Source organism: Amia ocellicauda, chromosome 18, assembly GCF_036373705.1.
Source record: "Amia ocellicauda isolate fAmiCal2 chromosome 18, fAmiCal2.hap1, whole genome shotgun sequence".
Lineage (NCBI taxonomy): Eukaryota > Metazoa > Chordata > Actinopteri > Amiiformes > Amiidae > Amia > Amia ocellicauda.
In genome coordinates, this window is record NC_089867.1 from 12,742,848 (window position 1) to 12,758,017 (window position 15,170).

General features: G+C 41.1%; 1 protein-coding gene across 24 annotated transcripts in view; it reads right to left on the bottom strand.

The window, feature by feature from the left end:
* Positions 1-6,326, bottom strand: part of clasp2 (cytoplasmic linker associated protein 2) — a 96,614-nt gene extending 90,288 nt beyond the window's left edge. For 21 of the 24 annotated variants that reach the window (XM_066690811.1, XM_066690831.1, XM_066690803.1 and 18 more), the window contains exon 1: positions 5,491-6,326. In XM_066690811.1, coding sequence (XP_066546908.1) covers positions 5,491-5,688 — 198 coding nt within the window. In that variant the 5' untranslated portion in view covers positions 5,689-6,326. The remainder of the gene's footprint in view (positions 1-5,490) is intronic. The other 3 variants (XM_066690819.1, XM_066690824.1, XM_066690818.1) reach the window with 1 other exon arrangement.
* Between the last annotated feature and the right edge of the window lie 8,844 nt (positions 6,327-15,170).

Below are 15,170 nucleotides of genomic sequence, written 5' to 3' on the forward strand. Positions count from 1 at the left end.
GTAACAAAATCTGAATTGGTATTCATTATAAAATGATTGATAAGAAGACAACAAATTGTCCTCTTTCTAATAATCCATTGAAAGTTACTCAAATTTGTTTACCTCCCCTTCTCATGCCAAAAATAAGAAGGTATTTGTCAAGACCTGGCTGGGAGAGAGTAAACTGACACACACATACCCTCTGAAGCCTCCTCACATCTAGTTGCCCTGAACATTCACAAAGCCTTTTGTGCCAAAGCACTCTGACAGCTTTATTGATACACAGCAGTCTGTGCATTTTGCATTTGAAATGCATACATTTCATCTAAATTATAACTTGGAGTTCTCAAAGAGGGAACTGAGATTAGAGAGCCCTCCACAATGTATAACCACCAATTTAACACAAATTCAGCCTGTTCAAGAGCTTTGCTCAATTCACGCTTCAATTACCTCCCAAGGACAAGAGCACTGCACTAAGAATCACTTTAAACATAAAACAGTCTAAAAAACATTTTATTTAATGTACAATAAGGATAAATATTTATTGTAAACTATGATCATTCAGTCATAATTACAGTTTTCAGCATTATGCTAAAGCGTATGAAGCACACAGTGGGCCAACAGATCAGGGCCAATTTACAAAATGTCAGCTGCACTGATTGAAAACCAGCAGCTGTTTTCTGCAATGGTTGCAGACACTGATTATATCCATTATGTTAATGAGTGCAGCGATGTTGGATTCTTTTGTCAACTTCAAATTAGCCAAAAAAAGGTTGTGTTTTATGCAGCAAAATATGGCACCCTTTCATTATTCATGACATGAAAGGAGGCTGGCACACTGATGCGAAGACTGAAATAAAATGTATTAAACAGAATTTGAAGATACATAGTCCTACTCTTTAGCCAGAATATATTATTTAGTTATAGGAGGCAACATGGTCAGAGTAAAAAGGCTCAGTATCAGGGGGTTCCTTGTTGAACTCCAGCTCCACCACTAACACACACATTACCTTGAGCAATCGGGGGGTGGGGATCCTTCTCCTCAGTCCTTCAGATGGGACACAAAACTAAGGTCTGTTTAGGGACTCGGCAGTAGATTTTGTTCAGTTTAGCCTCTAGGCTCTACTTCTCAACTGATTCATACCTTGCTGAAGCTAATCTCAGTTATGTCACAGTTGATCAATAGGCAGCACACAATTGGAGAAGCCTGAAATCAGGTGGGGTTTACTCTGCTCAATAGCAGCAGCTCCTGTGGTTTGCCAGGCACCAGTGAGCCCAGTCAGTCCTATATGGAAAATCTGTCAAATCAGTCCTTCAGTCCTGCAATAGTACATGCCTCACATTTCAGAGACTGATAACAGTATATTAAAAAAAAACTGTCAGGTTTAGAAATAAAACAAATATAAGTGATAAATGTCAATTCTAGGCAAAATAATTACAGGATTAAGGGGGTTTCAGGTCTTTTGAGAAGATGCCGTGGATACAAGCAGTGCTGGTCAAAAACCGTGTGCAATGGACTATTGCAATTTTAGCAGTTACATTACTGTATGGTGTTTCATCTGGCCAAGTATCTGCTACAAAGCAACGCTAGCATCAGACATCAGGAGGAAATCCCAGACGATCTGCTAGAGTCAAGATGACCAAGCAAAAATCATTCTGAAACATTGGCAAGTGCAGAACAGGACAACTTAAACTCTGTAGAGACAGGATATTGCTTTGAGGTAGAAGGCCTAAAGTGATTTTTCCAAGAATAATCAGGACTGCAATTTGTCCATTTAGATCATTATCATTATTATTCATCTGTTGAGATTTACAAAAAAAACAAAAAAAACAATTGTGGATTACTAAATAAAAATGTATTAAATCATGAATCATAAAGGATGGAAACTTGGTTTACATCAGAGAAGTTTACACCTATCCCCAATGAGGTTGGGGGAAATTCAAGTTTTAAAGAGAAAGAGTAGGAACATGCACAAGTATGCACAAGACATAAAATAACATTAATATCTTCCCCACATGCAATTCAAGGCTGACAAATTCCAAAATCATCAAAATGGTTCATGGTTCATGGACCTAGCAGATATGCTTTCATATTGTGGAATGCAGAAACTGGTAGAGCAGTAATTCCAGATCCTATGTAATTGGAAACATTCCTCATTGATAGACTGATTAGATTTGACAGCCATGACACTAGACCCAGTCGACATGAAAAAGAAAAACTGTCTGCAAGCAGGGAAGAGCAGGTTAAATGGGATGAATTTTTGCATTTGTACTACAATCCAGGGACACGTTACAGTAGATGAACATGTTGTCCCATTCAGAGGGTGTTCTCTATGTAGGCAGTAGGCTATATGCTTGTAGGTAACTTGTGATGCTCAGTCCAGTTTCACATGGAATAAGCATGTGTACATGGGAAAACTATCTGGAGAAGCACCTGAAAGGAATCAAAGGAGGTGGGTAGTTTTGGAAATCACTGAGGGGCTACAAGGTCATAAGATCACATGAAAACTACTTTACATTGTACATATTTGGTGCTAAACTTGTGATATCAAAGTTAATGATGCTTGAAACAGTGCAATAAAGTGAGATTCCAAAATTGCAAAACAGAAATGTGCTCTGTTTCATACTGTCCCAAAAAGAACAAGAATGTTATTGTGATGAGCACTATGCACAAGGACGCAACACAGATTACCAGGATTGACAATAAGACACAGATAATTTTGGACTACACATCCACCAAAGGGGAATGGACATCCTGGATAAACTAACAGCAACCTACAACTGTCAACGCATGACTGTTCGCTGGCCATCGGTCACCATCTAAAACTTTGTTGTCCCCCTCAGGTGAACAAGGCTGCCTCGAACCCCAGACGCAGTAGTTGTTGGTTTGAATCTTCAGGGCGACCTACTTCTGCTACCACCAGCAAGAAACATGGAAGATGTCAATTGTGTCCTTCTAGTAAATGAAAAAAAGACTTCCAATACCTGTGTGAAATGCTAAATTCATGTTCAGCAGTAAAGCCATTATAAATAAAACTTTCATAAACATAACATTTACATTTGATTGAAACTGCATAGATGCATGGGATGTCCCTAAATTCCCAACATAATAGGAGGGTTAAAGGAGCTCAGATGTATTCCTGAAGGAACACAGCAAGAATAGAAAGATTTATAATTATAACAGGAGAAATACATTAGCAGATCATTTTCACTGAGTGCACAATGCACCACACCCATTCACCACTATATATTATCTTGCACATAGGGTCCCATTAGTTCCAAAATAGCTAATTGAATAGACATTTTATATAATAAGGGAAAGGGTTTTCAATCCTACGCCCCTTCTCAAACTGGCATATATATATATATATATATTATTTTTTTTTTACTCTAGTCAGTCATACTCTCTCATTCATTGGAGCATTCATTCACTTTTACCCGTTTGACTCTTGTTGCCTGCTTGTATTTTTATTTTTTAAACACAAGCATATTCTCGTAATCATGTGGAGATGAGCCATGTCATAGCTCAGCCAAGTAGGTGTGGTTCTCTGTCAGCCTTTTTTTCCGTCTACTGCACCTGTGCTGCTCAGTGCCTCAGACACACTACACTGCAGGTCTAGGCCAGGATGACACAGGGTCTTATCTATGAAACAGTCAACAGACCGACTTCTTCCTCCCAGCAGTTTCAGGTGCTGATGCAGACAGGCACTCAGGCTGCATTCCTCTGAGACCTCCTACCCATTCTGCAAATCACTCCGCAACTTGAGCTTCATCACAATTTCATTAGCTGCCGAGACATGGCCTGCTTCTGCATTCTGCACCTAGCTGGCAAAGCTCTTCAGACATACAGGAATTAATCCAACATACGCTCGTTTGGTTTTGAAGGAATGCAGCTTAGATCAAAGATGGCTCTCTAGGGTGTGCAAACTGTTCAAATAGAGAAACCAGCTTCGTATCAGAAAACATTATTACTGCAAATTCTGTTCAAGTACCAAAGAACGGTAAAATGGTTTCAGTCTATCCCATGTCTCAAATTGAACTAATATGTTTGCTACCAAGTGAATTATACTGTTAAATTAAGTATATTTAAACATTTTCCACCCCTTCAGAAAATGTCATTTACTTACCACACCAATCCCCACTTCGCATTCTGGGACATAATTTGCTAGGTCAACACAAAGTTGTGGTGTTTTTACCCCCCTTCAACAAATAAAAATCTCTTGTACATAAAAGGCTCCCTAACAAATGTTGCCTATATTATTCTTCACTGTAAACATAAATTAATGTGTAGCATCCTGTACACCTCTAACCTCATCCATTAGCAATTCAACGGACAATAGAAAGGGGGGGAAGGGGGACATTTACTGATTTTAGGATGTTTAAAGATACTTCCCGTCTTCAAGATCTGAGAATGCAGGAAAGCAATTAATGTGGACATACTAACAATTCATTTGTAAGTCCTACCCATAGAAAAATGATTTCATTAGGTTTCTTTCTGCTAAGCTTTAGTTTTTCCTGCAGACTGCACCCATGCTCCTATGTTTTTGAGAAGATAGATGGGAAGAAAACACAAAACCAACCAGGACAGGACGATTTCAGAGTAAATGCAGGCTTGCAAACCTATGCTACTTCAATACAACATGGCAAGAGAATGCACACAATCCTAAAGACAACTACACTACTTTGTAGGACAACACCATAAAAACATCTTGAGATGATGAGCTCATGTTCGGGTCTGTTGTTCTTTACAGGCTGTTCACAAAGAGAAGTGAAAGTATTGCTCATTCCTTAAGTATACATTTTGTTGTGCTTATATATGTATTAATACTTTATTTGTTCTGGTATTTTGACGCTGTGTAATATGATTAGTGGTCGGTGGCTACAACAATAATGCAGCTATCCCCTCCCCCATCATCCTGTCATCAATAAAGCCCACAGAGTAACTACAGAAAAGCCCTGGTGATACAGGTTTACAAAGCAACAAAAAAAAAAAGTACCAAAGAGGTGGAGGAGGAGAAAGATGGATGGCGATGGTTCTTGGTAGCATCATTTGTAACTCAACCATGAGCGTTAAAACCTGGTAACATGACTGATGTGCATGATAGGACTGTGACATTTGACAGGAAAATCCCCATCACGTTTTTCAGCCAGAATCGGGGGACTGACTTCCGCATACGCATCTATACGTCCCTTTAAGACTAGTATGGTTATCATCACTTTATTCCCAAACTAAGGAAACACATTTTTAAACCCTCTTTGTATCGCTCCACTTGTAAACAATGGGTCGAGCACGACAGGGCCGGCCTTCAGACACACGCTGTATGATACGACCCCCATGTTGCGCGCCGATCAATTCACTACATCCACCCTACCAAGTTCAAACCACCAACTGGACGTTTCTTTTTGAGCGCCCACATGGTCTCTTTCCATCACGTTGCATTAAAAACACAAAATCCTGCATCGCAAAAGACCCACACTAGTGGAGCAGCACACGGACACAGAGAGCCTTACCTTGTAATTACTGGAGTTCACCCACCCCGTTAACTCGTCTATAGTCTTATCCAGGCGAGATTTGTCCTGCTCCACATCCGCGGACCTCTGCGGGTCACTGAGGTAGTCAATCAGCTCCTGGCCAACCTGCAGCCGTCGGGTCACGTCTTTCTGTAAGACTTGCTGGTAAAAATAGTCCATGTTGTCATTCTCCTCCATTGTTGTTGTTGTTTGCTATCCCTTTTAAGTTCTTACAGCAAAGCACTCGTGAGCTCGCATGAACCCCCCACTTCTTTTACGCTTTTCCGACGGTTAACAAACTTTGACAAAGTTAGGCACAACTTGTGAATGCACTTCGCCGGCCCAACGATAACTTCCTTTTCCCCTCTCGGTCTCTTTTCTCGACGAACTAAATGCAATGTGTATGTTCAGACTGTGAACTCCCTCCGTAGCGAGGCGATGGTCCCTGCCCCCCTGTCCAGAAGAGCTCCACGGTGTTTCCACGACCTGTCTCTCCCCCCACAGGCGATCTCACTCCCCGGCTCCTCCACAGCCCTCGCTCGGCTGCAATGTTGGTCTTGTTCTCCTTTCCTACCACAGGCCTGGCGCCCCCACTTCAGTTTTAATTTTCATATTTTATATATATATATATATATGTGTGTGTGTGTGTGTATCGTCGCTGAACACCACTGTCCGAAAGGTGTAGGTTTAAGAGGTGTGTGTGCAATCCCAGATCACAATCCTTTATTATTTCCCCCTCGGCTCTCGATTACTCGTAATCCCGAACTAATACCCTCACTGGCAGCCAACCACTCAGATCCTCTCCATTCTCGGCCCCAACTGGAGACCAGCAGGCAGCAGTCTAGTTAAATTAGGTAGGTAGGCCCAGAGGGGTCCTTCAGCACCGCACAGCTGCCACAAAAACTGCCTGAGAGAATTTCGAAAGAACATCTTCAACATTTTCGTCCTGTTTTAAAACAATAAATAGATCTAAAAAAACGATCGCTTTATTAAACGCAATTACGGTGTTTGTTAATCCAAAATGATTACCAATGATCCAATATTTACATATTTTTCAGGCATATAGTTTTACATAAGAGGACCTTTTGTTTTAAAATAGGAAATGGCGCTCGATTCTTATCAACGTGTTATAGGTTAATGTTAAATGAGAGAAATCTAGATAACATTCCCCCCATCTTTGTACGTAATCCCAAAACGATTGTATCCGTATAACTGATTAACGTTTTTGTAAAGTAGCTCTTCTAATTGAAAACGAAATATATATATTTTTTAATCAAAATATTTTTTAATTCGTTTATCGCACTTATTGTTGTGGTAAACTAAACTATTCGTTGACTGTTAGAAACTTACATTGTAATACATCTTCAAGGATGTTGCTAATATTTAGATACTAAAAATAACATTCTTTATAACGTCTGGGATATTGAAAATAGTAATAATACATTTGTAAAAATACATAAATCATCAATTGCTTAAGTTATACTCTACAGTATAAATATTGCTTCAGGGTTTAATATTGTTTTATCTTCCACATTTCCTGTGAGCCACTGCAACGTTTATGGAATTAAACTTGATCTATCTATTATTACACTGAAATCTATGTTCTTTGGCTAGGGATTTATTTATACAATTTGTTAATATATGTACTTTCCCAATTTTAAATCTTAAAAGTTAGAATTACTTTATTATATGCAGATTGCTGTATGTATCATCCTGACATAAAGGTTGTCATTATTTACCACTTGCATACATCTGATGACAAGGCACTACATTATAGATGGCAGTAGGGATTATGGGTAAAAAGGTATGTCAGGGAGCTCTGTCAGCAGAGTTGGGATAGATATTTCAGTTCTTAATTTACAGACAATTCCAGAGATGCATGCTCAACAGTTTGATGGTTTTTTGTGCATTCTTTACCTGTGACACAGCATTTCTTTTAAAGTGAACTGTTTCGTGGCATGAAACCAGAAACAATGTTTTACCATCATCCAGGCTTATAAGCTCAGATCAGATAAATAGTTACTATTGTAACCGATGCTGGCTTTGAATCAGTTATGAGGCTGACAATATGAAAATGTATTTTTAATCCATTACTACAGACTGTCCATACCTTTGCACAGTTTTGGAGAACTCTTAAGTAATACTCGATCTGAATAGATTATGTGCACTATGGTTGCCTGGCAGCGGACATTGTATAACATTGGCTTTAAACTGATCAATGTGACAGGAGAATGCCGGTTAACAGTTACTACTACCCGAATTTGTGACGAACAAGCCTAAAACACATATTGTGCAAGCTAAAAAATTAACATGAGTGTTAAAAAATCTGGAAAAACTTTGAAAAAATGGATGCAGGAAAGAGGATGTTAAAAGATTTTAAAATAAAATTAAAATGCATAGAATGGAAACACGATAGCATATTGGAGTAGCAAAATAATACAGGCTGGGGGTGCTGCTGTGAATTCTTTGTAAACCAATAAAACCAATGTCCTACACACCCAATCCACAGTTAATTTATCTGGAAAATGGCACTGCTAGAGAAGTTACTAAAATAGCTATGCTATGTTATGAGAGCAATGTAACTGTCAGAGGGTCAGAGGGAAATGCAGTGTTTTGTGGTTAAACAGAAACTGATTAGTTTGGCTAGAAATGTAATTAGATTTTTTTTTAGGAACTATATCATATTTGTTTTTTACGATCAACAGGGACAAAATTATATCCATTTATGAGACATTTGACAAATTGTCCTACTATAAATATTTATTATTATGTATTTATTTATTTCTTAGCTTACATTTTACATAGGAAAGATTTCAAAATATTACAAAGTGCCCCAATACAATCTGTGCAAAATACAATAAGAATACGTCCTAATGTTTGATTATTATTTTCTAACAATATTTATTATGTTAGTTTTGGCATATTGGTTTCACTCAGTGTATTTCTTCCTTCAGGGTCATCACTTTTGCTGTCTTTGTTGGCTAGTAGATTATCTTGTGTGCAGCTGTACAATATGTTGCCCTGCAGATATGAAATTACTGCCGAGATGGCATATTCACTCATTATGATGGCATTAGCACTCATAAAAATACACCAACACAGAACGTCAGCTGAAACTGGGAGTCGAATGCACTGAGCGTGATTTAATCTGATTTAATATTGTTCTGTTTTATCACAGCCCTGGCTAGTGTGGGATATGAGAAGAGCTGCGTTTTGTTTAATGTTGGAGCCCTGGCCAGCCAGATTGCCTCCGAGCAGAACCTGGACAATGATGAAGGCCTGAAGGCGGCTGCAAAGTTTTATCAGGGAAAAGTGAATCTTCATGAACATCTTAATAACTGGGATTTGTTAAGTGGAATAGCATTCGGTTAATATTGCTATTGTTTATTTAAATTTTTTTAAAGGCAACAAACAGATTAAACTGTACAAAATAACGTGTATATGTGTATGTATATAAAGGGATGTCTATATCTCAGATAATGTACTTGATTGTTTCCAAAACCAGCAAAAGGTGTCTGCCAGACTTAATAACTTCACAATATGAAATGCAAACTCATTACAGCATTTCAGTATTTTTCTTTTCCAGAACACTTTGAAACATAGATCTCGTCATTTCTCAGAGAGAAGGATTCAATATTTCCCTTTGGTTTCCTACTGACACCTTGTGAAAAATTCTGGAAGTTCAGGACTTCTTCTGTATAACTGTTATAGCTAATGTATATTGAAAGTATAATTTTGTTTTCAAATAAGTATAAACCATTTATTTCCAGGTAGTGATTTATGGAAACACATGCATTTGTGGTGTACAGTTACAATAGCATGCACCAACTATCTTTATTTGTCTCAGACAGTAATAAAGGATGCCACTTTATTCTGTAGCTGGGCCAAAAAGTAGCATTAGGACCAGTATTATATAATGTTATAGTGTAAGGTGGAACATAGACTATAAATAAATAGGTTTAAGTGTACAAGAGTGGAAAACAGAATTATCTTTGAAAGTATTAGTTTTGAAAGGGAAGCTTTAATGACAAATTTTCTTCACTTCCCATTAATCTTTGTACATGCTATTTATTCCTATTTTTATTATTTATATGTGTCTGTGTGTGTCTGTCTCCCTCTCTCTCTCTCTTTCCTCACCCCTCCTTGCCTCTCCCCATCTCTGTTCTATTCAGGATGGGAGCTGAGGCGCTGCACGCATCACATCAGCCACTATCCCATTAAATTCACTTCCCCCGGTATCCGTGGAGGGGTAGTGCCTCCCACAGCGGTCCTGCTGTGCCCTTCCCAGCATGGCATCACTATATATAATATACACACAAACACACACACACACATTTATAAAGCTTTTATTTTATTTATGTTATAAATAGATAATCTTTTTGCATGACTCTTAGTAATGCTTGTGTGCCAAGCCGAATTAAAGGCACTACCCCTGTTGTTCCCTTCTGCCAGCTGGCCAGCGGGGCCTTCTCCCACATCAAAGACACCGTGCTGTCCGCTCTGAACCGCGAGCCCACCATGGACATCTCCCCAGACACTGTGGGAACCCTGGGACAGATCATGCTGGCAACTGACATTTGGTTTATTTTTGCCTTTTTTAGTTTTTTCTCTGATATGCTTTATTATTCTCCTGTGTTACTTTCTTCCAGTTTACACATCTATTAAAGCTATTAACATATTGTTACAGGTTAGGAACTTGTTTTTCAGGGCAGAATTAGTTATTCATTCTGCTTCTCTTAATAAAGCCTGTTGTGAGGGTTCACAGGTACGGGCCAAGTAAAAACCGCTCCCCTGCTGCTGCGTTCACCTTCATGCCTTTCTTTTGAATTACAAGAATGAATCCTGACTGTAAGCAGTCAGTACAGGTTACTGCCACTGTAGGGAAGCAATTTCTTGGTGTCCTGCTGAACGGGGAACAATGTGATTTATCCATGCAGACCTCCCCCCTCGTGTTGAGCTCTGCGTGGCGCCTCACTGCTCTTTCTAGATAAGTGTAACGCTTCTGTTGAGGGGAAAGCGAGGCGGCGCACTGGGATGCAATGGGGTGTAGAACATCAGCAGAATTAAGAGAGAGCGCCGGGATCGGAAATGAGATCCCTGTGGAACAGAGACACAGAGTTGGCCCTGAAACGCATTATAACTTGCAAGAAAGGGAACTGCAGTTACATCATGGAGAGCCGAACGATGGTCTACAGCAGTGTTTCCCAACCTATCCAAGCCTAATGTTGCTTCTCGTTTTTCACTGCTTCCTTTAAGAAAACACTAGGGGGCCCTAAAACCTTAGCAATATATTGAAACAAGCCACTCTAGTTTATTTCATAAGTGTACAGGAAGCAGGCAATAACATTTGTTCCGTGTTGAACTTTATTTTTTAATATACTGCAGATGGATCAATTCTTTATGGATTTTGGGCTGGATGGTAGAAAAGCAAGCACCTGTGTTCTAGGCAAATGTTAAAGAGGCAACATATTTCAGTATGTTACAAATATTTCCAAACCAATGTGACCTTACAATAATTGATTTTGAGTTTCAGTGTTTTAAAATAAAATATCAAAAAGTATTAAATTTCAATGTACCATTTGTAATTCAGTATTATGAGAATTGGTCAGGGGTCTGAATACTTTTGCAAAGCACTGTGTGTACATATACACTCACCTAAAGGATTATTAGGAACACCATACTAATACTGTGTTTGACCCCCTTTCGCCTTCAGAACTGCCTTAATTCTACGTGGCATTGATTCAACAAGGTGCTGAAAGCATTCTTTAGAAATGTTGGCCCATATTGATAGGATAGCATCTTGCAGTTGATGGAGATTTGTTGGATGCACATCCAGGGCACGAAGCTCCCGTTCCACCACATCCCAAAGATGCTCTATTGGGTTAAGATCTGGTGACTGTGGGGGCCAGTTTAGTACAGTGAACTCATTGTCATGTTCAAGAAACCAATTTGAAATGGTTCGACCTTTGTGATATGGTGCATTATCCTGCTGGAAGTAGCAATCAGAGGATGGGTACATGGTGGTCATAAAGGGATGGACATGGTCAGAAACAATGCTCAGGTAGGTCGTGGCATTTAAACGATGCCCAATTGGCACGAAGGGGCCTAAAGTGTGCCAAGAAAACATCCCCCACACCATTACACCACCACCACCAGCCTGCACAGTGGTAAAAAGGCATGATGGATCCATGTTCTCATTCTGTTTACACCAAATTCTGGCTCTACCATCTGAATGTCTCAACAGAAATCGAGACTCATCAGACCAGGCAACATTTTTCCAGTCTTCAACTGTGCAATTTTGGTGAGCTTGTGCAAATTATAGCCTCTTTTTCCTATTTGTAGTGGAGATGAGTGGTACCCGGTGGGGTCTTCTGCTGTTGTAGCCCATCCGCCTCAAGGTTGTACGTGTTGTGGCTTCACAAATGCTTTGCTGCATACCTCGGTTGTAACGAGTGGTTATTTCAGTCAAAGTTGCTCTTCTATCAGCTTGAATCAGTCGGCCCATTCTCCTCTGACCTCTAGCATCAACAAGGCATTTTTGCCCACAGGACTGCCGCATACTGGATGTTTTCCCCTTTTCACACCATTCTTTGTAAACCCTAGAAATGGTTGTGCGTGAAAATCCCAGTAACTGAGCAGATTGTGAAATACTCAGACCGGCCCGTCTGGCACCAACAACCATGCCACGCTCAAAATTGCTTAAATCACCTTTCTTTCCCATTCAGACATTCAGTTTGGAGTTCAGGAGATTGTCTTGACCAGGACCACACCCCTAAATGCATTGAAGCAACTGCCATGTGATTGGTTGGTTAGATAATTGCATTAATGAGAAATTGAACAGGTGTTCCTAATAATCCTTTAGGTGAGTGTATATATATACACACCGATCAGCCATAACATTTTGACCACTGAGAGGTGAAGTGAATAACACTGATAATCTCGTTATCATGGCACCTGTCAGTGGGTGGGATATATTAGGCAGCAAGTGAACATTTTGTCCTCAAAGTTGATGTGTTAGAATCAGGAAAAATGGGCAAGCGTAAGGATCTGAGCGACTTTGACAAATTGTGATGACTAGACGACTGGGTCAGAACATCTCCAAAACTGCAGCTCTTGTGGGGTGTTCCCAGTCTGCAGTGGTCAGTATCTATCAAAAGTGGTCCAAGGAAGGAAAAGCGGTGAAACGGCAACAGGGTCATGGGCAGCCAAGGCTCATTGATGCACGTGGGGTCCGATCCAACAGACAAGCTACTGTAGCTCAAATTGCTGAAAAAGTGAATGCTGGTTCTGATAGAAAGGTGTCAGAACACACAGTGCATCGCAGTTTGTTGCGTATGGGGCTGCGTAGCCGCAGACCAGTCAGGGTGCCCATGCTGACCCCTGTCCACTGCCGAAAGCTCCTACAATGGGCACGTGAGCATCAGAACTGGACCACAGAGCAATGGAAGAAGGTGGCCTGGCCTGATGAATCACGAGTTCAAGGTGTTGACTTGGCCTCCAGATTCCCCAGATCTCAATCCAATCGAGCATCTGTTGGATATGCTGGACAAACAAGTCCGATCCATGGGGGCCCCACCTCGCAACTTACAGGGCTTAAAGGATCTGCTGCTAACGTCTTGGTTCCAGATACCACAGCACACCTTCAGAGGTCTAGTGGAGTCCATGCCTCAACGGGTCAGGGCTGTTTTGACGGCAAAAGAGGGACCTACACAATATTAGGCAGGTAGTCATAATGTTATGGCTGATCGGTGTATACACACACACACACACACACACACTCAATGGCCAGTTTATTAGGTACGCCACCCCTTTCCAAAAAGGGATCACTCCTACTGACAGTGAGTCACATGGCCTTGGTTTGCTATATAAAGCTGGCAGACAGGCATGAAAGCATTCAGTTACTGTTTTATTGAACGTGAGAATGAGGAAAAGCAGTGACCTAAGTGACTTTGAGCATGCTATGATCAGTGGTATCAGATGCGACATGCAACAATCAAAATACATCCAGTCAGTGGCAGTCCTTTGGGTGAAAACAGCTTGTCGATGAGAGAGGTTGAAGGAGAATGGCAAGAATGGTGCAAGCTAACAGGTGGGCCACATACAGGCAACTTACGGCCCAGTACAACAGTGGTGTGCAGAACAGTGTCTTGGAACACACGACTCGTCTGTCCTTTTTACGGATGGGCTATTGCAGCTTATGACCACACCGGGTTCCACTCCTATCAGATAAAAACCAGAAGAAGTGGCTCTAGTGGGCAGGCGATCACCAACACTGGACAACTGAGGAGTTGAAAAACATTGTCTGGTCCCTTGAAACCTGATTCCTGTTGCATCTTGCTGATGGCAGAGTAAGAGTGGTGTCCATGGACCCATCCTGCCTGGTGTCAGTAATACAGGCTGGGGGCAGTGGTGTAATGGTGTGGGGGAATGTTTTCCTGGCACATGTTATATCCCTTGATATCAACTGAGCAGTGTTTGAATGGCACAGCATATATGAAAATCGTTGCTGACCAGGTGCATCCCTTCATGGTTACAGTTTGCTCTTCTTCACATGGGTACTTCCAACAGGATAATGCACCATTACATTACATCAGCACACCTCTGCACAGCCTCTCCTGGAAATCTTTCTTTGCTTGTTTGAGTGCGAAGGGGAAACAGGCAGAGAGGAGTGGAGTTGGAGGGAGGAAATTAAGGGGAGTTGATTGTCACAGGCGTTGATAAGAGAAATTGTTTAAATTTGTCTGTTTTTTTGTGTTTGAAATTAATTGGAAAATTGTTCAATATGCTGGATTCCACCCTTAATGACCTGATGCTAATTAAGGAATATTGATGGGTTTCCCTGTCCACTGCTGCATCTGTGATTGATTGTGGGAGGTTGTACTGTTAAAAGGGCCAGGAAAGGGCAGAGAAGGGAGAGAGCAACGGGGAAAGGTAACAAGAGAGCAGCACACGACTAAAGACATGAACTGTAGTTGGGGCAAGAGAGGCAGTGTGGCCGGGCAGCAGCTGGGGTTCACGGAGCGCTAGCGGACTAGACTCGAAGCGCAGAATGCAGCTTGTGTTCCCATCCTCTGTGGGTAAGGCACCCATCCCCAGAGTTATTCGGACTGGGAGCATGGAGAGATGGGATTTCATTATGTAAGAAAATGGAACCTCCTGTAGAAGTGACTGGAACTAAGACAATTCAGGTTAACTGATTTATTACAGAGTCCAGAATATAGAACACAGTATACAAGTATAGCAAGGCAAAGGTACAGCAAGGCAAAACTGATACACAGACAGAGAGTGTGCGTCTCAGTCCGTATACAGAGAGTGTGCGTCTCAGTCCGTATACAGAGAGTGAGCGTCTCAGTCCGTATACAGAGAGTGTGCGTCTCAGTCAGCATACAGTGTGCGTCTCAGTCCGTATACAGAGAGTGTGCGTCTCAGTCCGTATACAGAGAGTGTGCGTCTCAGTCCGTATACAGAGAGTGAGCGTCTCAGTCAGTGTACAGAGAGTGAGCGTCTCAGTCCGTATACAGAGAGTGTGCGTCTCGGTCTGTAAACAGAGATTGTGTGAGTCTCAGTCTGTATACAGAGAGTGTGTGCGTCTCAGTCCGTATACAGAGAGTGTGTGAGTCTCAGTCCGTATACAGAGAGTGTGCGTCTCAGTCAGTGTACAGAGAGTGTGCGTCTCGGTC